Source organism: Dendropsophus ebraccatus, chromosome 13 (genome assembly GCF_027789765.1).
Source record: "Dendropsophus ebraccatus isolate aDenEbr1 chromosome 13, aDenEbr1.pat, whole genome shotgun sequence".
Lineage (NCBI taxonomy): Eukaryota > Metazoa > Chordata > Amphibia > Anura > Hylidae > Dendropsophus > Dendropsophus ebraccatus.
Genome location: NC_091466.1, coordinates 5,772,968 through 5,800,699, shown reverse-complemented (window position 1 = coordinate 5,800,699; position 27,732 = coordinate 5,772,968). Strand labels below are relative to the sequence as shown.

The 27,732-nt window shown below is 52.2% G+C and overlaps 3 protein-coding genes across 9 annotated transcripts in view; 2 read left to right on the top strand and 1 right to left on the bottom strand.

Annotated features, from left to right (window-relative positions):
- The window catches only part of KLHDC9 (kelch domain containing 9), a 71,518-nt gene extending 61,027 nt beyond the window's left edge, over positions 1-10,491 (top strand). For 5 of the 6 annotated variants that reach the window (XM_069949826.1, XM_069949824.1, XM_069949823.1 and 2 more), the window contains 4 exons: positions 3,472-3,982; positions 5,664-5,829; positions 8,509-8,707; positions 9,999-10,491. In XM_069949826.1, the coding sequence (XP_069805927.1) occupies positions 3,480-3,982; positions 5,664-5,829; positions 8,509-8,707; positions 9,999-10,162 (1,032 nt within the window). In that variant the 5' untranslated portion in view covers positions 3,472-3,479 and the 3' untranslated portion in view covers positions 10,163-10,491. The remainder of the gene's footprint in view (positions 1-3,471; positions 3,983-5,663; positions 5,830-8,508; positions 8,708-9,998) is intronic. The other variant, XM_069949828.1, reaches the window with a different exon arrangement.
- PFDN2 (prefoldin subunit 2) lies at positions 10,424-15,665 on the bottom strand. The gene is made up of 4 exons (XM_069949831.1): positions 15,564-15,665; positions 13,119-13,207; positions 10,936-11,059; positions 10,424-10,836 (listed from the first exon to the last, which is right to left on the bottom strand). The coding sequence occupies exons 1-4, from the start codon at positions 15,600-15,602 to the stop codon at positions 10,663-10,665; spliced, it is 426 nt and encodes a 141-aa protein (XP_069805932.1). The 5' UTR covers positions 15,603-15,665; the 3' UTR covers positions 10,424-10,662.
- Positions 15,531-27,354, top strand: NIT1 (nitrilase 1). Of its 2 annotated transcripts, none has more exons than XM_069949829.1 (6): positions 15,531-15,741; positions 24,158-24,409; positions 26,092-26,195; positions 26,375-26,508; positions 26,785-26,910; positions 26,978-27,354. In XM_069949829.1, exons 1-6 carry the CDS (start codon positions 15,704-15,706, stop codon positions 27,221-27,223), a joined length of 900 nt encoding a protein of 299 aa, XP_069805930.1. In that variant the 5' UTR covers positions 15,531-15,703; the 3' UTR covers positions 27,224-27,354. The 2 variants fall into 2 exon arrangements, with proteins under 2 accessions (XP_069805930.1, XP_069805931.1); XM_069949830.1 differs by lacking the exon at positions 15,531-15,741 and adding an exon at positions 15,770-15,820.
- Positions 27,355-27,732: the final 378 nt, after the last annotated feature.

Below are 27,732 nucleotides of genomic sequence, written 5' to 3'. Positions count from 1 at the left end.
CTTTATCTACAGGACACCGTATACTGCACTACACCTGTCCAATACAACTTCATCTATAGGACACTGTGCACTACACCCGCCCACTACAGCTCCATCTACAGGACACCGTACACTACACAACACCCACTACAGCTCCATCAACAGGACACCGTATACTGCACTACACCTGTCTAATACAGCTCCATCTACTGGACACTGTGCACTACACTTCACCCGCCCACTACAGCTTCATAGTGGATAAATGTAAAGTTATGCACCCTAATAACCTGCATGCATCATATGTCCTGGGGGGAGTTATTCTGGGAGAGTCACTGATGGAGAAGGATCTGGGTATACTTGTAGATATTACACTACAGAACAGTACACAATGTCAGTCAGCTGCTTCTAAGGCCAGCAGGATATTGTCATGGATTAAAACAGGCCTGGACTCACGGGAGAGGGATATAATATTACCGCTTTATAAAGCTTTGGTGCGGCCTCATCTGGAGTATGCCGTCCAGTTTTAAAACCAGATTCATAAAAAGGACGTTCTAGAGCTGGAGAGGGAACAAAGACGGGCAACTAAACTAATAAGGGGAATGGAGCATCTTAGTTATAAGGAGAGATGAAAAGAATTACATTTGTTTAGTCTGGAGAAGAGACGTTTAAGGGGAGATATGATTAATTTATTTATATATATAAATGGCCCCTACAAGAAATATGGGGAAAAGATGTTCCAGGTAAAACCCCCTCAAAGGACAAGAGGGCACTGCCTCCACCCGGAGAGACAAGGGGGCGCTGCCTCCACCTGGAGAGACAAGGGGGCACTGCCTCCGCCTGGAGAGACAAGGGGGCACTGCCTCCGCCTGGAGAGACAAGGGGGCACTGCCTCCGCCTGGAGAGACAAGAGGGCACTGCCTCCGCCTGGAGAGACAAGGGGGCATTGCCTCCGCCTGGAGAGACAAGGGGGCGCTGCCTCCACCCGGAGAGACAAGGGGGTGCTGCCTCTGCCTGGAGAGACAAGGGGGTGCTGCCTCCGCCTGGAGAGACAAGGGGGCGCTGCCTCCGCCTGGAGAGACAAGGGGGCACTGCCTCCGCCTGGAGAGACAAGGGGGCACTGCCTCTGCCTGGAGAGACAAGGGGGCGCTGCATCGCCTGGAGAGACAAGAGGGCGCTGCATCGCCTGGAGAGACAAGGGGGCGCTGCTTCTGCCTGGAGAGACAAGGGGGTACTGCCTCCGCCTGGAGAGACAAGGGGGCGCTGCCTCCGCCTGGAGAGACAAGGGGGCACTGCCTCCGCCTGGAGAGACAAGAGGGCACTGCCTCCGCCTGGAGAGACAAGGGGGCACTGCCTCCGCCTGGAGAGACAAGGGGGCGCTGCCTCCGCCTGGAGAGACAAGGGGGCACTGCTTCTGCCTGGAGAGACAAGGGGGCGCTGCATCGCCTGGAGAGACAAGAGGGCGCTGCATCGCCTGGAGAGACAAGGGGGCGCTGCTTCTGCCTGGAGAGACAAGGGGGTGCTGCCTCCGCCTGGAGAGACAAGGGGGCGCTGCCTCCGCCTGGAGAGACAAGGGGGCACTGCCTCCGCCCGGAGAGACAAGGGGGCGCTGCCTCTGCCTGGAGAGACAAGGGGGCGCTGCCTCTGCCTGGAGAAAAAAAGGTTCAATCTCCGGAGGCGACAAGCCTTCTTTACCATGAGAACTGTGATCTGTGGAACAGTCACCACAGGATCTGGTCACAGTAAAAACAGTAGAGGGCTTCAAAACAGGGCTAGACAAGTTCTTAGAGCAAAATAATATAAATGCATATGTATAGAACCTATCACCCCTCCCCCTTCCCTGTATCCATCCCCTCCTTGGTTGAACTTGATGGACATGTGTCTTTTTTCAACCGTATTAACTATGTAACTATCTACAGGACACCGTATACTGCACTACACCAGCCCACTACAGCTCCATCTACAGGATACAGTGCACTACACTACACCTGCCCACTACAGCTCCATCTACAGGAGACAGTGCACTACACTACACCTGCCCACTACAGCTCCATCTACAGGAGACAGTGCACTACACTACACCTGCCCACTACAGCTCCATCTACAGGAGACAGTGCACTACACTACACCTGCCCACTACAGCTCCATCTACAGGAGACAGTGCACTACACTACACCTGCCCACTACAGCTCCATCTACAGGAGACCGTACACTACACTACACCTGCCCACTACAGCTCCATCTACAGGAGACAGTGCACTACACCTCCATCTACAGGATACAGTGCACTACACTACACCTGCCCACTACAGCTCCATCTACAGGACATAGCACACTACACCTGCCCACTACAGCTCTATCTACAGGACACTGTGCACTACACCTGCCCATTACAGCTCCATCTACAGGATACAGTGCACTACACTGCACCCTCTAACTACAGCTCCATCTACTGGACAAAGCGCACACTACTACACCTGTCCGCTACGCCTTCACCTACACATTGTGCACTACACTGCACCTGTCCAGTACAGCTCCATCTACTGGACACCATGCAAAACACTACACTCTCTAACTACAGCTCCACCTACACAACACCGTACACTACACCACACCCTTCCACTACAGCTCCATGTACTGGACATCATGCAATACACTACACGCATTAAATACAATAACACCTACAAGACAAAGTGATCAACGCTACACCTACCCACTACAGCTTCACCTACAGGGCACTGTGCATAAAACTACACCAGCTGGCTACAGCTCCACCTACAGGACACTGTGCACTACACTACACCAGCCCACTACAGCTGCACCTACAGGACACTGTGCACTACACTACACCAGCCCACTACAGCTGCACCTACAGGACACTGTGCACTACACTACACCCGCCCACTACAGCTGCACCTACAGGGCACTGTGCACTACACTACACCCGCCCACTACAGCTCCATTTACTGGACACCATGCACTACACTACACCTGTCCATTACAGCTCCATCTGCAGGACATAGCACACTATACCCACTCACTACAACGCCACCTACAGGACATAGCACACTACAGCTCCACCTAAAGGACATAATACACAACATTTGCCCATTACAGTTTTACCTACTAGACACCTGTCCACTACAGCTCCAGCAACAGGACATAGCAGACTACACTACAGCGGCCCATTACAGCTCCACCTACAGGCCACAGCACACTTCACCTGCACACTACAGCTCCACTTAAGGAATAGTGGTGGTGTTCCTGTAGAGGGTAGTAAAGGTGTCTTGTTAGTTATGTCTCAGTAGGGATGAGTAGGGATGTTCTGGCAGGGATTAGTAGGGGTGTCTCGGTAGGGATGTCCCAATAGGGACAGGATAGGAATGAGTAGGGGTGTCCTGGTAGGGATTAGTACCAATGTCTCGGTAGGGATTGTTAAGGATGTCCTGGTGGGGATTCTCTGCCCCTCTTTATAACACCTCTTCTTCCCTGCAGCAGCGCTGATGTCTCGCATTGCTCTGTGGAAATGGACGCCGGTGGCTCAGGATCTGCGCTTTGCCCGCGCTTACCACACATGTACCCCAATAGGGGACAAGCTGTATCTATATGGCGGTGTGAAGTCTGGTGACCCCACAGCATGCCCAAGTGACGACATTGTGACTTTTGACCCAAAGCAGAACGTGGCACTGAGCGGAGCAGATGGTGGCTTGTTCAGGAGTCACCATGAGGCGGTGGCACTCGGTAACAGGTGGCTGTGTGTGGTCGGTGGATGGGATGGCTCCCGGAGATTATCCACAGTCTTCAGCTATGACATAGACACAGGAGAGTGGGCATCATGGGCGGAGGAGCCCCCCAGTAATCCCCCTGTGGGGCTCAGCAGTCACACCTGCACCAAGGTATCCGAGCAGGAGCTGTGCGTGGTGGGCCGGGAGGGAGGACTGCGCACACAAAGACGATACGCCAGTGTATACAACCTACGGGTCAACGCCAGCGCCAAGACCTACAGGTAAGTGCCCCCCTGCTTCTCACACACCTACAGGTAAGTGCCCCCCTGCTTCTCACACACCTACAGGTAAGTGCCCCCCTGCTTCTCACACACCTACAGGTAAGTGCCCCCCCTACTTCTCACACACCGACAGGTAAGTGCCCCCCTGCTTCTCACACACCTACAGGTAAGTGTCCCCCTGCTTCCCACACACCTACAGGTAAGTAGCCCCCTCCTTCTCACAGATCTACAAGTAATTCCCCTCTGCTTCTCACAGACCTACAGGTAAGTGCCCCCTGCTTCTCACAGACCTACAGGTAAGTGCCCCCCTGCTGCTCACAGACCTACAGGTAAGTGCCCCCCTGCTACTCACAGACCTACAGGTAAGTGCCCCCCTGCTGCTCACAGACCTACAGGTAAGTGCCCCCCTGCTACTCACAGACCTACAGGTAAGTAGCCCCCTCCTTCTAACTGATCTACAAGTAATCCCCCCCTGCTTCTCACAGACCTACAGGTAAGTGCCCGCCTGCTACTCACAGACCTACAGGTAAGTGCCCCCCAGCTACTCACAGACCTACAGGTAAGTAGCCCCCTCCTTCTAACTGATCTACAAGTAATTCCCCCCTGCTTCTCACAGACCTACAGGTAAGTGCCCCCCTGCTACTCACAGACCTACAGGTAAGTGCCCCCCAGCTACTCACAGACCTACAGGTAAGTAGCCCCCTCCTTCTCACTGATCTACAAGTGATTCCCCCCTGCTACTCACAGACCTACAGGTAAGTGCCCCCCTGCTTCTCACACACCTACAGGTAAGTGCCCCCCCTACTTCTCACACACCGACAGGTAAGTGCCCCCCTGCTTCTCACACACCTACAGGTAAGTGTCCCCCTGCTTCTCACACACCTACAGGTAAGTAGCCCCCTCCTTCTCACAGATCTACAAGTAATTCCCCTCTGCTTCTCACAGACCTACAGGTAAGTGCCCCCTGCTTCTCACAGACCTACAGGTAAGTGCCCCCCTGCTGCTCACAGACCTACAGGTAAGTGCCCCCCTGCTACTCACAGACCTACAGGTAAGTGCCCCCCTGCTGCTCACAGACCTACAGGTAAGTGCCCCCCTGCTACTCACAGACCTACAGGTAAGTAGCCCCCTCCTTCTAACTGATCTACAAGTAATCCCCCCCTGCTTCTCACAGACCTACAGGTAAGTGCCCGCCTGCTACTCACAGACCTACAGGTAAGTGCCCCCCAGCTACTCACAAACCTACAGGTAAGTAGCCCCCTCCTTCTAACTGATCTACAAGTAATTCCCCCCTGCTTCTCACAGACCTACAGGTAAGTGCCCCCCTGCTACTCACAGACCTACAGGTAAGTGCCCCCCAGCTACTCACAGACCTACAGGTAAGTAGCCCCCTCCTTCTCACTGATCTACAAGTGATTCCCCCCTGCTACTCACAGACCTACAGGTAAGTGCCCTCCAGCTTCCCACAGACCTACAGGTAAGTACCCCCCAGCTTTCCACACACCTACAGGTAAGTCCCCCTTAGCTTCTCACAGACCCTGAATGACTCCTACCAAACCCATGTGTCAGTCCTTAATGAAGCTCTGGCATTCTATTCATGAATCAGGAGGCTCAGGATGGGCAGAGCTGTCTATGTTCTGTCTGCTTGTTGCCAGGTTCTTAGTGATGTCTCTTCCCCCAGGTACAGGGAGGAGGAGTCGCACACAGCATCACGCTCCGGGCACTGCGCTGCCCTCCTGGGGGCCTGTGCACATGGCAGAAGGAATGGACGGTCTCTCTATGTATTTGGAGGGCGAGAATCGGCCACGGCTGACTGGGTCGGACACTGGATGGCGGGAAAAGTCCAGGTATCTGTCAGAAATGACGTAGTGGGCGGACTGCCTGGCCTGAAATGTAATGGTAAACTACAGATCCAAAAATACACTGCTGTCAATTGTCATCAGTATCTTAAAGGGGTATTCCCCCCAAGAACTAAAAAAAATGAAATGCTCCCAAACCTAGCTGGCCTTACTCAACAAGTCCCCCTGAGTATTTTGAGCCGTCTCCCGTCTTTCTAGCTGCTGCCGTTCCAGAGTTACAAGTTTTTCTAAAAGACGATCTATAGCCAAGATAGGAAACTACATTTCCCATCATGCAATGCTTCTGCCTGATGATGGTGAAGTAGCAGAGCTAAGACAATGAAGGAGATGATGAGAGTGTAGCAGAGCTGAGATGGCGGTGTCGGTGTAGCAAAGCTGAGTTGGAAGTGACGGTGTAGCAGAGCTGAGTTGGCGGTGACGGTGTAACAAAGCTGAGTTGGGGATGACGGTGTAGCAGAGCTGAGTTGGGGATGACAGTGTAGCAGAGCTGAGTTGGGGATGACAATGTAGCAGAGCTGAGTTGGAGATGACAGTGTAGCAGAGCTGAGTTGGAGATGACAGTGTAGCAGAGCTGAGTTGGCAGTGACTGTAGCAGAGCTGAGTTGGCAGTGACTGTAGCAGAGCTGAGTTGGGGATGACAGTGTAGCAGAGCTGAGTTGGGGATGACAGTGTAGCAGAGCTGAGTTGGGGATGACAGTGTAGCAGAGCTGAGTTGGGGATGACAGTGTAGCAGAGCTGAGTTGGGGATGACAGTGTAGCGGTGCTGAGATGGCGGTGTAGCAAAGCCGAGTTGGAAGTGCTGGTGTAGCAGAGCTGATTAGGCGGTGACTGTAGCAGAGCTGAGTTGGCGATGACGGTGTATTGGTGCTGAGATGGCGTTGTAGCAGAGCTGAGTTGGGGGGACGGTGTAGCAAAGCTGAGTTGGGGGGTAGGTGTAGCAGAGCTGAGTTGGAGGGTAGGTGTAGCAGAGCTGAGTTGGGGGGACGGTGTAGCAGAGCTGATTAGGCGGTGACTGTAGCAGAGCTGAGTTGGCGATGACGGTGTATTGGTGCTGAGATGGCGTTGTAGCAGAGCTGAGTTGGGGGGACGGTGTAGCAAAGCTGAGTTGGGGGGTAGGTGTAGCAGAGCTGAGTTGGAGGGTAGGTGTAGCAGAGCTGAGTTGGGGGGACGGTGTAGCAGAGCCGAGTTGGGGGATAGGTGTAGCAGAGCCGAGTTGGGGGGTAGGTGTAGCAGAGGCGAGTTGGGGGGACGGTGTAGCAGAGCTGAGTTGGGGGGGACGTGTAGCAGAGCTGAGGGGGGCGAAGCTTGCCACAGGCGGGGGATTGCGAGGGGCAGAGCTTGTCGCAGGGGGTTGCGGAGCTTGTCGCGGGCAATCGCGGGGGCGGAGCTTGTTGCGTGCGCTCGTGGGGGGCGGAGCTTGACGCGGGCGATTGCGGAGCTTGCCGCGGGCGATCGTGGAGGGGCGGAGCTTGCCACAGTGGGGGGGGGAGTGCCGCGGGTGAGTGCGGAGGCTATGTCGCGGGTGAGTGAAGGATGCCACGGGTGATGGGGGGGGGAGGGGGGGCGGTTGGTTGTGGGGCGGGGGGCTGTGTGCTCCGGGTGAGTGCTGGACACAGGGGGTGAGCTCTGGGCTGGGGGTGACCGGGTGGCTGCTGTTAGGGAGGGATGCAGTCACAGCTGCGCTGATCACTGTCTCCCTCTGTAACAGCAGCCACCCTATCAGTGTTCTCAGTCACTTCACTGTGCTGGGACCGAGGACACGTGATGCCGTCTCGGAGGGTGGGGGCCAGGAGCAGGGAGCGTGTCGGTGTGGACTGAGGTCTGATGATTCTATGCAATCCGTGGGGGTGAGTGCAGCTGGATAACAGCAAAACTGTGCAGAATCCGTAATAACTAATTGGAAAGATGGAAAGCTACGGGTGGGCAGCGTATTAATGCAAAAATAATTTTGGGGGGGAATACCCCTTTAAGGGGAGGGATTGTCTGGGGGAGGTTAGATACAACTTAGAATATGTATCTCCTCAAAGTAGTTAGATACACCCTTTAACATCCAGGGCTTCGGTGTAACATATTGTTTGCTATTCTGGGTGGCAGATCCTGCAGGTGGTCAGAGCATGCTGGGAATTAGGAAGCACTGCTCTGTAGGGAAAGCACAATATGGCCGCCTTATGCTGCGTTTACACCATAATTCGCCAGATCGTACGATTAACGATTTCGAAGTAACAATTTTTTTTCATAACGATCAGCGTTTAGACAGAACGATATATCGTACGGAAAAAATCGTTTTGCGATGGCTTATGCCTATCTCGCACATTGGTTAAATCTGTGAGCGACTGTTTACATGGAACGATCTGCAATTTTTTTGCGAACAACAAACGACAATTTAAGAACATGTTGTAAGATCAAAATGAACGATTTCTCGCTCGTCGTTTGATCGCTCGCTGCGTTTACACGTATGATTATCCTTCGAATTCGATCGTTATCGTGTGAATTTGCACAATAATCGTTCCGTGTAAACGCAGCATTAGATACCGAGGTTATATGGAATGTTGATTAATGGTTATATAGATATATTCTTTCAGGTTGTATTGTCTCTAGGAGGTTAGATACACCCAATAATGTTGCATTGTCTGAGCACCATCCACACCATGGCTCTCCTCCCCCCAGGAGGACCTGGCTCCCAGCCCCCGACTCTCGGAGCAGCTCTCCCTCCTTGTGGCCTCAGAAAATGCCAAGCGTGAGGCCCCTAAGAGCCTGCGGCACCATTCCTGCTCTGTGATTGGGCCGTTCCTAGTGGCCTTTGGCGGAGAGTCTATTGGTAGGAGCCGCAATGCAGTCTGTGGTGATCTCTACATCTGTGACACACGTAAGTCTGATGAGATCGCTCACGTGATGCAGTGGTGATCAGCTCCCCCAGACGCCTCGGCCAGACCACCCAGAACGTTACCTCCTAACACAGCCTGTACCCGGATAGGATGACCCCCTCCTGACACAGCCTGTACCCGGATAGGACGACCCCCTCCTGACACAGCGTGTACCCGGATAGGATGACCCCCTCCTGACACAGCGTGTACCCGGATAGGACGACCCCCTCCTGACACAGCGTGTACCCGGATAGGATGACCCCCTCCTGACGCAGCCCGCACCCGGATAGGATGACCCCCTCCTGACACAGCGTGTACCCGGATAGGACGACCCCCTCCTGACGCAGCCCGCACCCGGATAGGATGACCCCCTCCTGACACAGCGTGTACCCGGATAGGACGACCCCCTCCTGACACAGCATGTACCCGGATAGGATGACCCCCTCCTGACACAGCGTGTACCCGGATAGGATGACCCCCTCCTGACGCAGCCCGCACCCGGATAGAATGACCCCCTCCTGACGCAGCCCGCACCCCGATACGATGAGCCCCACCTCCTGACACAGCCCGCACCCCGATACGATGAGCCCCTCCTGACAGCCCGCACCCCGTTACAATGAGCCCCACCTCCTGACACAGCCCGCACCCCGTTACGATGAGCCCCTCCTCCTGACACAGCCCGCACCCCGATACGATGAGCCCCACCTCCTGACACAGCCCGCACCCCGATACGATGAGCCCCTCCTGACAGCCCGCACCCCGATACGATGAGCCCCTCCTGACAGCCCGCACCCAGATACGATGAGCCCCACCTCCTGACACAGCCCGCACCCCCATACGATGTGCCCCTCCTCCTGACACAGCCCGCACCCCGATACAATGACCCACTCCTCCTGACACAGCCCGATACGATGAGCCCCTCCTCCTGACACAGCCCGCACCCCCATACGATGTGCCCCTCCTCCTGACACAGCCCGCACCCCGATACAATGACCCACTCCTCCTGACACAGCCCGATACGATGAGCCCCTCCTCCTGACACAGCCCGCACCCCGATACGATGAGCCCCTCCTGACAGCCCGCACCCCGATACGATGAGCCCCTCCTCCTGACACAGCCCGCACCCCGATACGATGAGCCCCTCCTGACAGCCCGCACCCCGATACGATGAGCCCCTCCTCCTGACACAGCCCGATACGATGAGCCCCTCCTCCTGACAGCCTGCACCCCGATACGATGACCCCCCTCCTGACACAGACCACATCCCACTATCATTACTCCCTCTTTTTCCAGGCTGCACCCCAGTGAGCTGGTTCCGATTCCCTGGATCAGATTCTCTCCAGAGAAGAGTGGGGCACCGGACCTGCCTGCTCGGTGACTGCCTGTACCTGGTGGGGGGATTTGGTGCTGATGGGCGGACACTGTGCCCGGAGATCTGTGTGCTGGATATTCTATAATAGTGGACAGCCTGACATCTGCAGGAGATTCCTTCCTTCTCACAATGCGGGATGACATAGACAGCACAGACATCCTATAAAGGTGGACAGCCTGACATCTGCAGGAGATTCCTTCCTTCTCACAGCACAGACATCCTATAATGGTGGACAGCCTGTCATCTGCAGGAGATTCCTTCCTTCTCACAGCACAGACATCCTATAATGGTGGACAGCCTGACATCTGCAGGAGATTCCTTCCTTCTCACAATGCGGGATGACATAGACAGCAGACAAAAACAACTTTATTTAACAAAAATAAAATAAAACAAGTCAACATGCTGAATACAACCCCCGTGTTTTCCTTTCACCACTGGCCCAGGCCGCCATGTTGAGGAGAAACCTGTGCTCTTGATCTGAGGCACCCAGTCCAGCGATAGCAAGAGTCACGTGTTACTGGGGAAGGGAGGCTCGGGATCTGTCCTCCATTAAACAGTGATAAAGGTGGCTGCTCCCCGGAAGGATCAGGATACCAGGACACCAGCCGAGCTGGGTTTGCTCCCGTCCCCATTCTCCTTGGGCGGCTGCTTCTGGTCATCCTCTCCCATAAGGCGGATGTTGTGCTTCTCCCGATAATCGTTCAGCTCGCGCCCCTTGCTCTGCAGCTGCCCGCTCAGTGTCTCAATGATTTTACTGATCTGCAATAAGATTGATTACAATGCTCAGAGGCACCACACATCCCAGCAGCTCAGATGAAGCCTTGATGGGTTACAGGTGGGAGGTTGGCCAATCCTTACCTGATCCTTATTATTCTCCAAAGCTGGGAGAACTTCCTTCACTGTCCGCTCGACTAACACCCCCCCGACCATGCGATAACACTTCCTGCTCTGATCCACTTCTTTAAGAGTGTCAATCACCAATCTAAGACAGGGGGAACAAAGGGTTAACAATCTGTAACAGTGACATCACAGAGAATACAGCCTATTCATCACTAGAGATCAGTGACATCACTGAGAACACAGCCTATCCATCACTAGAGATCAGTGACATCACTGAGAATACAGCCTATCCATCACTAGAGATCAGTGACATCACTGAGAATACAGCCTATCCATCACTAGAGATCAGTGACATCACTGAGAATACAGCCTATCCATCACTAGAGATCAGTGACATCACTGAGAATACAGCCTATCCATCAATAAAGATCAGCAGTGACATCACTGAGAATACAGCCTATCCATCACTAGAGATCTGTGACATCACTGAGAATACAGCCTATCCATCACTAGAGATCAGCGGTGACATCACTGAGAATACAGCCTATCCATCACTAGAGATCAGTGACATCACTGAGAATACAGCCTATCCATCACTAGAGATCAGCAGTGACATCACTGAGAATACAGCCTATCCATCACTAGAGATCAGCGGTGACATCACTGAGCATACAGCCTATCCATCACTAGAGATCAGCGGTGACATCACTGAGAATACAGCCTATCCATCACTAAAGATCAGCAGTGACATCACTGAGAATACAGCCTATCCATCACTAGAGATCAGTGACATCACTGAGAATACAGCCTATCCATCACTAGAGATCAGCGACATCACTGAGAATACAGCCTATCCATCACTAGAGATCAGCGACATCACTGAGAATACAGCCTATCCATCACTAGAGATCAGTGACATCACTGAGAATACAGCCTATCCATCACTAGAGATCAGCGGTGACATCACTGAGAATACAGCCTATCCATCACTAGAGATCAGTGACATCACTGAGAATACAGCCTATCCATCACTAGAGATCAGTGACATCACTGAGAATACAGCCTATCCATCACTAGAGATCAGCGGTGACATCACTGAGAATACAGCCTATCCATCACTAGAGATCAGCAGTGACATCACTGAGAATACAGCCTATCCATCACTAGAGATCAGCAGTGACATCACTGAGAATACAGCCTATAGATCACTAGAGATCAGCAGTGACATCACTGAGAATACAGCCTATCCATCACTAGAGATCAGTGACATCACTGAGAATACAGCCTATCCATCACTAGAGATCAGCGGTGACATCACTGAGAATACAGCCTATCCATCACTAGAGATCAGCGGTGACATCACTGAGAATACAGCCTATCCATCACTAGAGATCAGCGGTGACATCACTGAGAATACAGCCTATCCATCACTAGAGATCAGCGGTGACATCACTGAGAATACAGCCTATCCATCACTAGAGATCAGCGGTGACATCACTGAGAATACAGCCTATCCATCACTAGAGATCAGCGGTGACATCACTGAGAATACAGCCTATCCATCACTAGAGATCAGCGGTGACATCACTGAGAATACAGCCTATCCATCACTAGAGATCAGTGACATCACTGAGAATACAGCCTATCCATCACTAGAGATCAGCGGTGATATCACTGAGAATACAGCCTATCCATCACTAGAGATCAGTGACATCACTGAGAATACAGCCTATCCATCACTAGAGATCAGTGACATCACTGAGAATACAGCCTATCCATCACTAGAGATCAGCGGTGACATCACTGAGAATACAGCCTATCCATCACTAGAGATCAGCGGTGACATCACTGAGAATACAGCCTATCCATCACTAGAGATCAGTGACATCACTGAGAATACAGCCTATCCATCACTAGAGATCAGCGGTGACATCACTGAGAATACAGCCTATCCATCACTAGAGATCAGCGGTGACATCACTGAGAATACAGCCTATCCATCACTAGAGATCAGTGATATCACTGAGAATACAGCCTATCCATCACTAGAGATCAGTGCCATCACTGAGAATACAGCCTATCCATCACTAGAGATCAGCGGTGATATCACTGAGAATACAGCCTATCCATCACTAGAGATCAGCGGTGATATCACTGAGAATACAGCCTATAGATATGGGGTATAAATATGATATACTCACATGTGTTCGTTTAGCTCCATCTCTAGCTCGGCAGCCTTGGAAGCTAGTCCTCTCTGTTCTTGCCTGAGGCGATTAAAGCCGGCCACCACCTGAAGGGGGAGAAACATGAAAAAATTAGCAACATGGTAAATACTCCAACTAGGGCCCGCGAGTGTCTTAATGTCGCCACACATCACCGCTCCCCACATATAAGTGATATATTACAGCAGTGACATCACCACTCCCCACATATAAGTGATATATTACAGCAGTGACATCACCGCTCCCCACATATAAGTGATATATTACAGCAGTGACATCACCACTCCCCACATATAAGTGATATATTACAGCAGTGACATCACCGCTCCCCACATATAAGTGATATATTACAGTGACATCACCGCTCCCCACATATAAGTGATATATTACAGCAGTGACATCACCGCTCCCCACATATAAGTGATATATTACAGCAGTGACATCACCGCTCCCCACATATAAGTAATATATTACAGCAGTGACATCACCGCTCCCCACATATAAGTGATATATTACAGTGACATCACCGCTCCCCACATATAAGTGATATATTACAGTGACATCACCGCTCCCCACATATAAGTGATATATTACAGCAGTGACATCACCGCTCCCCACATATAAGTGATATATTACAGTGACATCACCGCTCCCCACATATAAGTGATATATTACAGCAGTGACATCACCGCTCCCCACATATAAGTGATATATTACAGCAGTGACAACACCGCTCCCCACATATAAGTGATATATTACAGTGACATCACCGCTCCCCACATATAAGTGATATATTACAGTGACATCACCGCTCCCCACATATAAGTGATATATTACAGCAGTGACATCACCGCTCCCCACATATAAGTGATATATTACAGTGACATCACCGCTCCCCACATATAAGTGATATATTACAGTGACATCACCGCTCCCCACATATAAGTGATATATTACAGTGACATCACCGCTCCCCACATATAAGTGATATATTACAGTGACATCACCGCTCCCCACATATAAGTGATATATTACAGTGACATCACCGCTCCCCACATATAAGTGATATATTACAGTGACATCACCGCTCCCCACATATAAGTGATATATTACAGCAGTGACATCACCGCTCCCCACATATAAGTGATATATTACAGCAGTGACATCACCGCTCCCCACATATAAGTGATATATTACAGTACCATCACCGCTCCCCACATATAAGTGATATATTACAGTGACATCACCGCTCCCCACATATAAGTGATATATTACAGCAGTGACATCACCGCTCCCCACATATAAGTGATATATTACAGTGACATCACCGCTCCCCACATATAAGTGATATATTACAGTGACATCACCGCTCCCCACATATAAGTGATATATTACAGTGACATCACCGCTCCCCACATATAAGTGATATATTACAGCAGTGACATCACTGCTCCCCACATATAAGTGATATATTACAGCAGTGACATCACCGCTCCCCACATATAAGTGATATATTACAGTGACATCACCGCTCCCCACATATAAGTGATATATTACAGCAGTGACATCACTGCTCCCCACATATAAGTGATATATTACAGCAGTGACATCACCGCTCCCCACATATAAGTGATATATTACAGTGACATCACCGCTCCCCACATATAAGTGATATATTACAGTGTCATCACCGCTCCCCACATATAAGTGATATATTACAGTGACATCACCGCTCCCCACATATAAGTGATATATTACAGCAGTGACATCACCGCTCCCCACATATAAGTGATATATTACAGTGACATCACCGCTCCCCACATATAAGTGATATATTACAGCAGTGACATCACCGCTCCCCACATATAAGTGATATATTACAGTGACATCACCGCTCCCCACATATAAGTGATATATTACAGTGACATCACCGCTCCCCACATATAAGTGATATATTACAGCAGTGACATCACCGCTCCCCACATATAAGTGAATTACAGTGACATCACCGCTCCCCACATATAAGTGATATATTACAGCAGTGACATCACCGCTCCCCACATATAAGTGAATTACAGTGACATCACCGCTCCCCAAATATGTGATATATTACAGCAGTGACATCACCGCCCCCCAAATATGTGATATATTACAGCAGTGACGTCACTGCTCTCTATATATAAGTGATATATTACAGCAGTGACGTCACTGCTCTCTATATATAAGCACAGACAGCAGCACGGTCTCTCCGCTATAATGTACAGTAGATTATAATGCTGCTATGAATACAGGTGAGGTAGCAGACATGTGGGTTGCACGTGCAGACGCCGTGGGGAGGGCGGGTCTTAGGGACACGTGACCGGGGCGGGTGACATATCGCATACGGGATTATATACGGAGGGGGATATATTCGGGACAAGGCACCTGCTCCGCCGCTATCTGCTTGGCCGCCGCTGACGCCATTTTCTTCCTTCGCAGCCGTTGTTCCGTGCACCGGAAGTCTCGCTGCACACGTGTTTTCCGACTGCGGCTCTGCCGCCATCTTGAGTGAGGGAAGTCGCCGGATGTGGGGCCGTGTGGTGTGCGTCATCGCCGGGCTTTGGTGAGTGACGTCATGCCGTCTGTCTGGTTTTTGGGCTTGTAAAGGGGAGGGGAATGTATTTTTTTTCCTCTGTCTTGTTGTAAGTAAAGCTTCTGAGGGACTACAAGCCTCAGCATGCAATGGGAGGGAATTCTGGGAATTATAGTGACCTACAAGTTATATGTAGCCTGTGGCTAAGCACAACTACAGCTCCAGGGTGTCAGGTCATGTTGGGACATATAGTTTTGCAGCAGCCAGGCAACCACAGGGCAAGGAACATGAAGGGGAGGGGCCTGGGCGGATTGCTGTGCTTCTCTCTCTCTCCTTCCTTAGGGGTGATGTTCCTCATCTCTTATTCCTCATGGGTGGTGCTTCTCTCTCCCCTCATGGGTGCTGTTCTGTCTCTCCTCATGGGTGCTGTTCTGTCTCCCCTCATGGGTGCTGTTCTCTTTCTCCCCTCATGGGTGCTGTTCTCTCTCCTCATGGGTGCTGTTCTCTCTCCTCATGGGTGCTGTTCTCTCTCCTCATGGGTGCTGTTCTCTCTCCCCTCATGGGTGCTGTTCTCTCTCCTCATGGGTGCTGTTCTCTCTCCTCATGGGTGCTGTTCTCTCTCCCCTCATGGGTGCTGTTCTCTCTCCTCATGGGTGCTGTTCTCTCTCTCCTCTCATGGGCGGTGCACTCTCCTCTCATTGGTGCTTCTCTCTCTCCCCTCATGGGCGCTGTTCTCTTTCTCCCCTCATGGGTGCTGTTCTCTTTCTCCTCTCATGGGTGCTGTTCTGTCTCTCCTCATGGGTGCTGTTCTCTCTCCTCTCATGGGTGCTGTTCTCTCACCTCATGGGTGCTGTTCTCTCTCCCCTCATGGGTGCTTCTCTCTCCCCTCATGGGTGCTGTTCTGTCTCTCCTCATGGGTGCTTCTCTCTCCCCTAATGGGTGCTGTTCTCTTTCTCCCCACATGGGTGCTCTTCTCTCTCCCCTCATGGGTGCTGTTCTGTCTCTCCTCATGGGTGCTGTTCTGTCTCTCCTCATGGGTGCTGTTCTCTCTCCCCTCATGGGTGCTGTTCTCTCTCTCCTCATGGGTGCTTCTCTCTCCCCTTATGGGTGCTGTTCTGTCTCTCCTCATGGGTGCTGTTCTCTCACCTCATGGGTGCTGTTCTCTCTCCCCTCATGGGTGCTTCTCTCTCCCCTCATGGGTGCTGTTCTGTCTCTCCTCATGGGTGCTTCTCTCTCCCCTCATGGGTGCTGTTCTGTCTCTCCTCATGGGTGCTGTTCTGTCTCTCCTCATGGGTGCTGTTCTGTCTCTCCTCATGGGTGCTGTTCTCTCCCCTCATGGGTGCTGTTCTCTCTCCCCTCATGGGTGCTGTTCTCTCTCTCCTCATGGGTGCTTCTCTCTCCCCTCATGGGTGCTGTTCTGTCTCTCCTCATGGGTGCTGTTCTCTTACGTCATGGGTGCTGTTCTCTCCCCTCATGGGTGCTCTTCTCTCTCCTCATGGGTGCTGTTCTCTCCCCTCATGGGTGCTGTTCTCTCTCCTCATGGGTGCTGTTCTCTCCCCTCATGGGTGCTGTTCTCTCTCTCTCCTCTCATGGGTGCTGTTCTCTCACCACATGGGTGCTGTTCTCTCTCTCCTCTCATGGGCGGTGCACTCTCCTCTCATTGGTGCTTCTCTCTCTCCTCTCATGGGTGCTTCTCTCTCTCCTCTCATGGGCGCTGTTCTCTTTCTCCCCTCATGGGTGCTGTTCTCTCTCCTCATGGGTGCTGTTCTCTCTCCTCATGGGTGCTGTTCTCTCTCTCCTCTCATGGGCGGTGCACTCTCCTCTCATTGGTGCTTCTCTCTCTCCTCTCATGGGCGGTGCACTCTCCTCTCATTGGTGCTTCTCTCTCTCCTCTCATGGGTGCTGTTCTCTTTCTCCCCTCATGGGTGCTGTTCTCTTTCTCCCCTCATGGGTGCTGTTCTCTCTCCCCTCAAGGGTGCTGTTCTGTCTCTCCTCATGGGTGCTGTTCTGTCTCTCCTCATGGGTGCTGTTCTCTCTCCTCTCATGGGTGCTGTTCTCTCACCTCATGGGTGCTGTTCTCTCACCTCATGGGTGCTGTTCTCTCTCCCCTCATGGGTGCTTCTCTCTCCCCTCATGGGTGCTGTTCTGTCTCTCCTCATGGGTGCTGTTCTGTCTCTCCTCATGGGTGCTGTTCTCTCCCCTCATGGGTGCTGTTCTCTCTCCCCTCATGGGTGCTGTTCTCTCCCCTCATGGGTGCTGTTCTCTCTCTCTCCTCTCATGGGTGCTGTTCTCTCACCTCATGGGTGCTGTTCTCTCTCTCCTCTCATGGGCGGTGCACTCTCCTCTCATTGGTGCTTCTCTCTTTCCTCTCATGGGTGCTTCTCTCTCTCCTCTCATGGGCGCTGTTCTCTTTCTCCCCTCATGGGTGCTGTTCTCTCTCCTCATGGGTGCTGTTCTCTCTCTCCTCTCATGGGCGGTGCACTCTCCTCTCATTGGTGCTTCTCTCTCTCCTCTCATGGGTGCTGTTCTCTTTCTCCCCTCATGGGTGCTGTTCTCTTTCTCCCCTCATGGGTGCTGTTCTCTTTCTCCCCTCATGGGTGCTGTTCTCTTTCTCCCCTCATGGGTGCTGTTCTCTCTCCCCTCAAGGGTGCTGTTCTGTCTCTCCTCATGGGTGCTGTTCTGTCTCTCCTCATGGGTGTTGTTCTCTCTCCTCTCATGGGTGCTGTTCTCTCACCTCATGGGTGCTGTTCTCTCACCTCATGGGTGCTGTTCTCTCTCCCCTCATGGGTGCTTCTCTCTCCCCTCATGGGTGCTGTTCTGTCTCTCCTCATGTGTGCTTCTCTCTCCCCTCATGGGTGCTGTTCTCTTTCTCCCCGCATGGGTGCTCTTCTCTCTCCCCTCATGGGTGCTGTTCTGTCTCTCCTCATGGGTGCTGTTCTGTCTCTCCTCATGGGTGCTGTTCTCTCTCTCCTCATGGGTGCTTCTCTCTCCCCTCATGGGTGCTGTTCTCTCCCCTCATGGGTGCTGTTCTCTCTCCCCTCATGGGTGCTGTTCTCTCTCTCCTCATGGGTGCTTCTCTCTCCCCTCATGGGTGCTGTTCTGTCTCTCCTCATGGGTGCTGTTCTGTCTCTCCTCATGGGTGCTGTTCTCTCCCCTCATGGGTGCTGTTCTCTCTCCCCTCATGGGTGCTGTTCTCTCTCTCCTCATGGGTGCTTCTCTCTCCCCTCATGGGTGCTGTTCTGTCTCTCCTCATGGGTGCTGTTCTGTCTCTCCTCATGGGTGCTGTTCTGTCTCTCCTCATGGGTGCTGTTCTCTCTCCCCTCATGGGTGCTGTTCTCCCTCTCCTCATGGGTGCTGTTCTGTCTCTCCTCATGGGTGCTGTTCTCTTACGTCATGGGTGCTTCTCTCTCCTCTCATGGGTGCTCTTCTCTCTCCTCATGGGTGCTGTTCTCTCCCCTCATGGGTGCTGTTCTCTCCCCTCATGGGTGCTGTTCTCTCCCCTCATGGGTGCTGTTCTCTCCCCTCATGGGTGCTGTTCTCTCCCCTCATGGGTGCTGTTCTCTCCCCTCATGGGTGCTGTTCTCTCTCTCCTCTCATGGGTGCTGTTCTCTCACCTCATGGGTGCTGTTCTCTCTCTCCTCTCATGGGCGGTGCACTCTCCTCTCATGGGTGCTTCTCTCTCTCCTCTCATGGGTGCTTCTCTCTCTCCTCTCATGGGCACTGTTCTCTTTCTCCCCTCATGGGTGCTGTTCTCTCTCCTCATGGGTGCTGTTCTCTCTCTCCTCTCATGGGCGGTGCACTCTCCTCTCATTGGTGCTTCTCTCTCTCCTCTCATGGGCGCTGTTCTCTTTCTCCCCTCATGGGTGCTGTTCTCTCTCCTCATGGGTGCTGTTCTCTCTCCTCATGGGTGCTGTTCTCTCTCTCCTCTCATGGGCAGTGCACTCTCCTCTCATTGGTGCTTCTCTCTCTCCTCTCATGGGCGGTGCACTCTCCTCTCATTGGTGCTTCTCTCTCTCCTCTCATGGGTGCTGTTCTCTTTCTCCCCTCATGGGTGCTGTTCTCTTTCTCCTCTCATGGGTGCTGTTCTCTCTCCCCTCAAGGGTGCTGTTTTGTCTCTCCTCATGGGTGCTGTTCTGTCTCTCCTCATGGGTGCTGTTCTGTCTCTCCTCATGGGTGCTGTTCTCTCTCCTCTCATGGGTGCTGTTCTCTCACCTCATGGGTGCTGTTCTCTCACCTCATGGGTGCTGTTCTCTCTCCCCTCATGGGTGCTTCTCTCTCCCCTCATGGGTGCTGTTCTGTCTCTCCTCATGTGTGCTTCTCTTTCCCCTCATGGGTGCTGTTCTCTTTCTCCCCGCATGGGTGCTCTTCTCTCTCCCCTCATGGGTGCTGTTCTCTTTCTCCCCGCATGGGTGCTCTTCTCTCTCCCCTCATGGGTGCTGTTCTGTCTCTCCTCATGGGTGCTGTTCTCTCTCCCCTCATGGGTGCTGTTCTCTCTCCCCTCATGGGTGCTGTTCTCTCTCTCCTCATGGGTGCTTCTCTCTCCCCTCATGGGTGCTGTTCTGTCTCTCCTCATGGGTGCTGTTCTGTCTCTCCTAATGGGTGCTGTTCTGTCTCTCCTCATGGGTGCTGTTCTCTCTCCTCTCATGGGTGCTGTTCTCTCACCTCATGGGTGCTGTTCTCTCTCACCTCATGGGTGCTTCTCTCTCCCCTCATGGGTGCTGTTCTGTCTCTCCTCATGGGTGCTTCTCTCTCCCCTCATGGGTGCTGTTCTCTTTCTCCCCGCATGGGTGCTCTTCTCTCTCCCCTCATGGGTGCTGTTCTGTCTCTCCTCATGGGTGCTGTTCTGTCTCTCCTCATGGGTGCTGTTCTCTCTCCCCTCATGGGTGCTGTTCTCTCTCCCCTCATGGGTGCTGTTCTCTCTCTCCTCATGGGTGCTTCTCTCTCCCCTCATGGGTGCTGTTCTGTCTCTCCTCATGGGTGCTGTTCTCTTACGTCATGGGTACTTCTCTCTCCTCTCATGGGTGCTCTTCTCTCTCTCCTCATGGGTGCTGTTCTCTCACCTCATGGGTGCTGTTCTCTCTCTCCTCTCATGGGTGCTGTTCTCTCACCTCATGGGTGCTGTTTTCTCCCCTCATGGGTGCTGTTTTCTCCCCTCATGGGTGCTGTTTTCTCCCCTCATGGGTGCTGTTTTCTCCCCTCATGGGTGCTGTTCTCTCTCTCCTCATGGGTGCTGTTCTCTCTCTCCTCATGGGTGCTGTTCTCTCTCTCCTCATGGGTGCTGTTCTCTCTCTCCCCTCATGGGTGCTGTTCTCTCCCCTCATGGGTGCTGTTCTCTCTCTCCTCATGGGTGCTGTTCTCTCTCCTCATGGGTGCTGTTCTGTCTCTCCTCATGGGTGCTGTTCTCTCTCCTCATGGGTGCTGTTCTCTCTCCTCATGGGTGCTGTTCTCTCTCTCCCCTCATGGGTGCTGTTCTCTCTCTCCCCTCATGGGTGCTGTTCTCTCTCTCCCCTCATGGGTGCTGTTCTCTCTCTCCCCTCATGGGTGCTGTTCTCTCTCTCCCCTCATGGGTGCTGTTCTCTCTCCTCATGGGTGCTGTTCTCTCTCCTCATGGGTGCTGTTCTCTCTCTCCTCTCATGGGTGCTGTTCTCTCTCTCCCCTCATGGGTGCTGTTCTCTCTCTCCCCTCATGGTTGCTGTTCTCTCTCTCCTCTCATGGGTGCTGTTCTCTCTCCTCTCATGGGTGCTGTTCTCTCTCTCCTCATGGGTGCTGTTCTCTCCCCTCATGGGTGCTGTTCTCTCTCTCCTCTCATGGGTGCTGTTCTCTCTCTCTCCTCTCATGGGTGCTGTTCTCTCTCTCTCCTCTCATGGGTGCTGTTCTCTCTCTCCTCTCATGGGTGCTGTTCTCTCTCTCCTCTCATGGGTGCTGTTCTCTCTCTCCCCTCATGGGTGCTGTTCTCTCTCTCCCCTCATGGGTGCTGTTCTCTCTCTCCCCTCATGGGTGCTGTTCTCTCTCTCCCCTCATGGGTGCTGTTCTCTCTCTCCCCTCATGGGTGCTGTTCTCTCTCTCCTCTCATGGGTGCTGTTCTCTCTCCTCTCATGGGTGCTGTTCTCTCTCCTCTCATGGGTGCTGTTCTCTCTCCCCTCGTGGGTGCTGTTCTCTCTCCTCTCATGGGTGCTGTTTTCTCTCCTCTCATGGGTGCTTCTCTCTCCCCTCATGGGTGCTGTTCTTTCTCCTCTCATGGGTGCTGTTCTCTCTCCCCTCATGGGTGCTGTTTTCTCTCCTCTCATGGGTGCTGTTCTCTCTCCTCTCATGGGTGCTGTTCTCTCTCTCCTCTCATGGGTGCTGTTCTCTCTCCTCTCATGGGTGCTGTTCTCTCTCTCCTCTCATGGGTGCTGTTTTCTCTCCTCTCATGGGTGCTGTTTTCTCTCCTCTCATGGGTGCTGTTTTCTCTCCTCTCATGGGTGCTGTTCTCTCTCTCCTCTCATGGGTGCTGTTCTCTCTCTCCTCTCATGGGTGCTGTTCTCTCTCCTCTCATGGGTGCTGTTTTCTCTCCTCTCATGGGTGCTGTTCTCTCTCTCCTCTCATGGGTGCTGTTCTCTCTCTCCTCTCATGGGTGCTGTTCTCTCTCCTCTCATGGGTGCTGTTCTCTCTCCTCTCATGGGTGCTGTTCTCTCTCTCCTCTCATGGGTGCTGTTCTCTCTCCCCTCATGGGTGCTGTTCTCTCTCCTCTCATGGGTGCTGTTCTCTCCCCTCATGGGTGCTGTTCTCTCTCTCCTCTCATGGGTGCTGTTCTCTCTCCCCTCATGGGTGCTGTTCTCTCTCCTCTCATGGGTGCTGTTCTCTCTCCTCTCATGGGTGCTTCTCTCTCCCCTCATGGGTGCTGTTCTCTCTCTCCTCTCATGGGTGCTGTTCTCTCTCCTCTCATGGGTGCTGTTCTCTCTCCCCTCATGGGTGCTGTTCTCTCTCCCCTCATGGGTGCTGTTCTCTCTCCCCTCATGGGTGCTGTTCTCTCTCCTCTCATGGGTGCTGTTCTCTCTCCTCTCATGGGTGCTGTTCTCTCTCCTCTCATGGGTGCTGTTCTCTCTCCCCTCATGGGTGCTGTTCTCTCCCCTCATGGGTGCTGTTCTCTCTCTCCTCTCATGGGTGCTGTTCTCTCTCCCCTCATGGGTGCTGTTCTCTCTCCTCTCATGGGTGCTGTTCTCTCTCCTCTCATGGGTGCTGTTTTCTCTCCTCTCATGGGTGCTTCTCTCTCCCCTCATGGGTGCTGTTCTCTCTCTCCTCTCATGGGTGCTGTTCTCTCTCCTCTCATGGGTGCTGTTCTCTCTCCTCTCATGGGTGCTGTTTTCTCTCCTCTCATGGGTGCTGTTCTCTCTCCTCTCATGGGTGCTGTTCTCTCTCCTCTCATGGGTGCTGTTCTCTCTCTCCTCTCATGGGTGCTGTTCTCTCTCTCCTCTCATGGGTGCTGTTCTCTCTCTCCTCTCATGGGTGCTGTTCTCTCTCTCCTCTCATGGGTGCTGTTCTCTCTCTCCTCTCATGGGTGCTGTTCTCTCTCTTCTCTCATGGGTGCTGTTCTCTCTCCTCTCATGGGTGCTGTTCTCTCTCCTCTCATGGGTGCTGTTCTCTCTCCTCTCATGGGTGGGCTTCTCCTAGTGCAGGGATGGGGAACCTTTGGCCCTCCAGCTGTTGCACAACTACAATTCCCATTATGCCTGAGCAGCCTTAGCACAATTGTAGTTGTGACACAGCTGGAGGGCTGACGGTTCCCCATCCCTGTACTAGTGAGTGCTGCTGTTCTTTCTGTGATGGTGAACAGGTCGTGGCTGCTTGGCTGATCACATCCAGTCTTTACAGCTTGTGTGCGGTATAAAGGCCACGTCCACGCCTGGTGAGCAGGTGTGAGGGCTCGGGGTGGACAATTTGCTATGACTGGACAGTAGCGTGTGGCACCGTTCAGCACCGCAGGCGGCAGTGATTTGGTTCTTGGCCTCGGCATAGTTAACATTTTAGGCAAAGATTGAGTTTTGGCATTCTACATGAACAGCGTCTGAGGTGAGAACTTCAGGCTTGGATCGGCACGTAACGGGAGCGTCACGGACTCCGGCTCCGACTGCACAACAACATACCGAAAATGCCTTACCAGATACACAGCTGGACCTGCTGGGACCCAATACTGGGCCACCATATTAGGAGGGCGATGATGGTCCCTGGGGATGAATCAGGAAGGAGGCAGGGGATTGGGTGGAAGTATAGAGGGGTGTGGGTTACATACAGCGCCTCTTGCCCTCATCATGCTTCTTACAGGCCATGTCTATGTGTGAGCCGAGAAGCTGGAATATCAGGAGGAATCTGGCAGAGATGTTGTCAGTGATTCCCAGACAGTACCTATACATAAGGTGTCGGCCGCACTGCCATATATAACAGATACTTTATCTCGGATCCCTTTAAGGGTGAGGAAAATGACGTCTGCAGCGCCAGCTCAGAAGCCGCTCATCGCAGTCTGTCAGATGACGTCCACATCTGATAAGGAGCAGAACTTCTCCACGTGTTCACGGCTCATCCAGGAGGCAGCCGCCCGCCATGCTTGCATGGTATTCCTCCCAGAGGCCTTTGATTATATTGGCAGCAGCTCAGAGGAGACCCTCAGCCTGGCAGAGTCACTACAGGGGGACCTCATACAGCGCTACAGTGGCCTGGCCAGGTGAGAAAGTTACAGTGTGTATGGGGACTTATTTATGTCTGAAATAAGAGAATGGTGCTGATGAGGTGACATCATGTCTGCTTCTCCAGTCACATCCAAAGCTGCGTTCACTACTCCTACACTCCAGTCACCTCCAAATTCACTATTTCTACACTCCAGTCCCATCCAAAGCAGCAGTCACTATTCCTACACTCCAATGCCATCCAAAGTAGCAGTCACTATTCCTACACTCCAGTCCCATCCAAAGCAGCAGTCACTATTCCTACACTCCAGTCCCATCCAAAGCAACAGTCACTATTCCTACACTCCAGTCCCATCCAAAGCAGCAGTCACTATTCCTACACTCCAGTCCCATCCAAAGCAGCAGTCACTATTCCTACACTCCAGTCCAATCCAAAGCAGCAGTCACTATTCCTACACTCCAGTCCCATCCAAAGCAGCAGTCACTATTCCTACACTCCAGTCCCATCCAAAGCAGCAGTCACTATTCCTACACTCCAGTCCCATCCAAAGCAACAGTCACTATTCCTACACTCCAGTCCCATCCAAAGCAGCAGTCACTATTCCTACACTCCAGTCCCATCCAAAGCAGCAGTCACTATTCCTACACTCGTCCCATCCAAAGCAGCAGTCACTATTCCTACACTCCAGTCCCATCCAAAGCAGCAGTCACTATTCCTACACTCCAGTCCCATCCAAAGCAGCAGTCACTATTCCTACACTCCTGTCTCATCCAAAGCCAAAGTCACTATTCCTACACTCCAGTCCCATCCAAAACAGTCACTATTCCTACACTCCAGTCCCATCCAAAGCAACAGTCACTATTCCTACACTCCAGTCCCATCCAAAGCAACAGTCACTATTCCTACACTCCAGTCCCATCCAAAGCAGCAGTCACTATTCCTACCCTCCAGTCCCATCCAAAGCAGCAGTCACTATTCCTACCCTCCAGTCCCATCCAAAGCAGCAGTCACTATTCCTACCCTCCAGTCCCATCCAAAGCAGCAGTCACTATTCCTACCCTCCAGTCCCATCCAAAGCAGCAGTCACTATTCCTACACTCCTGTCTCATCCAAAGCCACAGTCACTATTCCTACACTCCAGTCCCATCCAAAACAGTCACTATTCCTACACTCCAGTCCCATCCAAAGCAACAGTCACTATTCCTACTCTCTAGTCCCATCCAAAGCAACAGTCACTATTCCTACACTCCAGTCCCATCCAAAGCAGCAGTCAATATTCCTACACTCCAGTCCCATCCAAAGCAGCAGTCACTATTCCTACACTCCAGTCCCATCCAAAGCAACAGTCACTATTATTACACTCCAGTCCCATCCAAAGCAGCAGTCACTATTCCTACACTCCAGTCCCATCCAAAGCAGCAGTCACTATTCCTACACTCGTCCCATCCAAAGCAGCAGTCACTATTCCTACACTCCAGTCCCATCCAAAGCAGCAGTCACTATTCCTACACTCCAGTCCCATCCAAAGCAACAGTCACTATTCCTACCCTCCAGTCCCATCCAAAGCAGCAGTCACTATTCCTACCCTCTAGTCCCATCCAACGCTGCATTCCCCATTCCTGTACAGGCAGGGCTTCCTCAGGGTGGCTCTGTCGATTTAGTGGTGGCCTTTACACCTTTGCTTTCCTGATTTTTGTCCCTGTTCCCTCCCCGTCTCAGGGACCGCAGTGTCTGGTTGTCTCTTGGAGGCTTTCATGAGAAGGGATCCAACTGGGACAATGATCGGAGGATCTCCAACTCCCATGTGATCTTGGATGCTGAAGGTAGCCCCACCGAGATGCACGATGACCTGATAGTCTTATGTCTTATACTCCAGTCCTATTCAGAGCTGCATTGTGGGAGCTCAGTTATTGGCTGTAAGAGAAGCCAGATGTAGCTCAGGATCAGCCACAGTGACTATAACATTGTCATAACATTTCCCATCCGTGTATATTCTCTGCAGGTCACATTGTATCAGTCTACCGTAAAGCGCACCTGTTTGATGTGGAGCTACAGAGCGGCGTCACCCTGAGGGAGAGCGGATTCACCATCCCCGGAGCTGAAATCGTCCAACCGGTCACCACCCCAGGGGGTAAGGTAAGGAGAGAAAAGAGGTGGAACTGAGGGCCTTATACATGGGCTGAAAACCTGCCAGGTGTTTTGCTAGAAACGGTGGTAAGAAAGGAAGCCAAGGTGACCTGAGGTGTCTTATACTGCAGACCAGTACAGCATCCAGGGGTAAGGAGGGAAGCAGGTGTTAATAAGAAGAATGCACCATATTTCCCTCAATTTACAGTATGTTAATGAGCTACAGAACTGTTTTCTATTTACATAGGACTGCTAGCGTGCTCTGACCGATTTTCTCTACCTCAGGTTGGCCTTGCGGTTTGCTATGATTTGCGGTTTCCAGAGATGTCCTTGGCGTTACGTAAGGAGGGAGCAGAGATTCTTACGTACCCCTCAGCTTTCACAGTCACCACCGGACTGGCACACTGGGAGGTCGGTATCCAGGAATGCTGTAATGCTTAGATACAGTGTGATACTCCCCACATTCTCTGCCTTGTAGGTGTTACTGCGAGCCCGAGCAATAGAAAACCAGTGCTACGTGGTGGCAGCCGCACAAACAGGCACTCACAACACTCGCAGGATGTCCTTTGGCCATGCCATGGTTGTGGATCCATGGGGGGTGGTCATAGCACAGTGCACAGATGGAACAGGCGTATGCTATGCTGAGATTGACCTGCCTTATCTTCAGCGGGTACGGAGAGAGATGCCCGTGCAGGGTCACAGACGCCCCGACCTGTATGGCTGAGTACCAGGACACATAATGCCCTAACAGGGTCGACACTACAGAATCAACACGATAACGGATACATTGTAATTGACGGCTATAATCTGCTTACAGAACAGATCAGGAAAATAAAAGGATTATTGATTTCTAAATAGTGTCCTTCTCTATAGAGGATTCAGCTCTACAACTACAACTCCCAGCATGTATGCTCCAGCCTCAAGCTCTCCGTACATCCCGGATTGCCCTAACAAGCATGATAGTTTTATCAGCAAATGCTCAATGGTCTACCATGGTCTATACTTCCACCTGCAGTCACTAATATTGTTACAATAAATGGCAGCCATCACGTTCTACACAAGACAGACGGAGAGAAATAACCATTATTTTAATAGGTAACAGCATTTTAGGTTGTATAATACTGCCCCCTATATACAGGAATATAACTACTATAATACTGTTCCTATATACAGGAATATAATTACTATATTACTGCTCCTATATACAGGGATATAACTACTATAATACTGCCC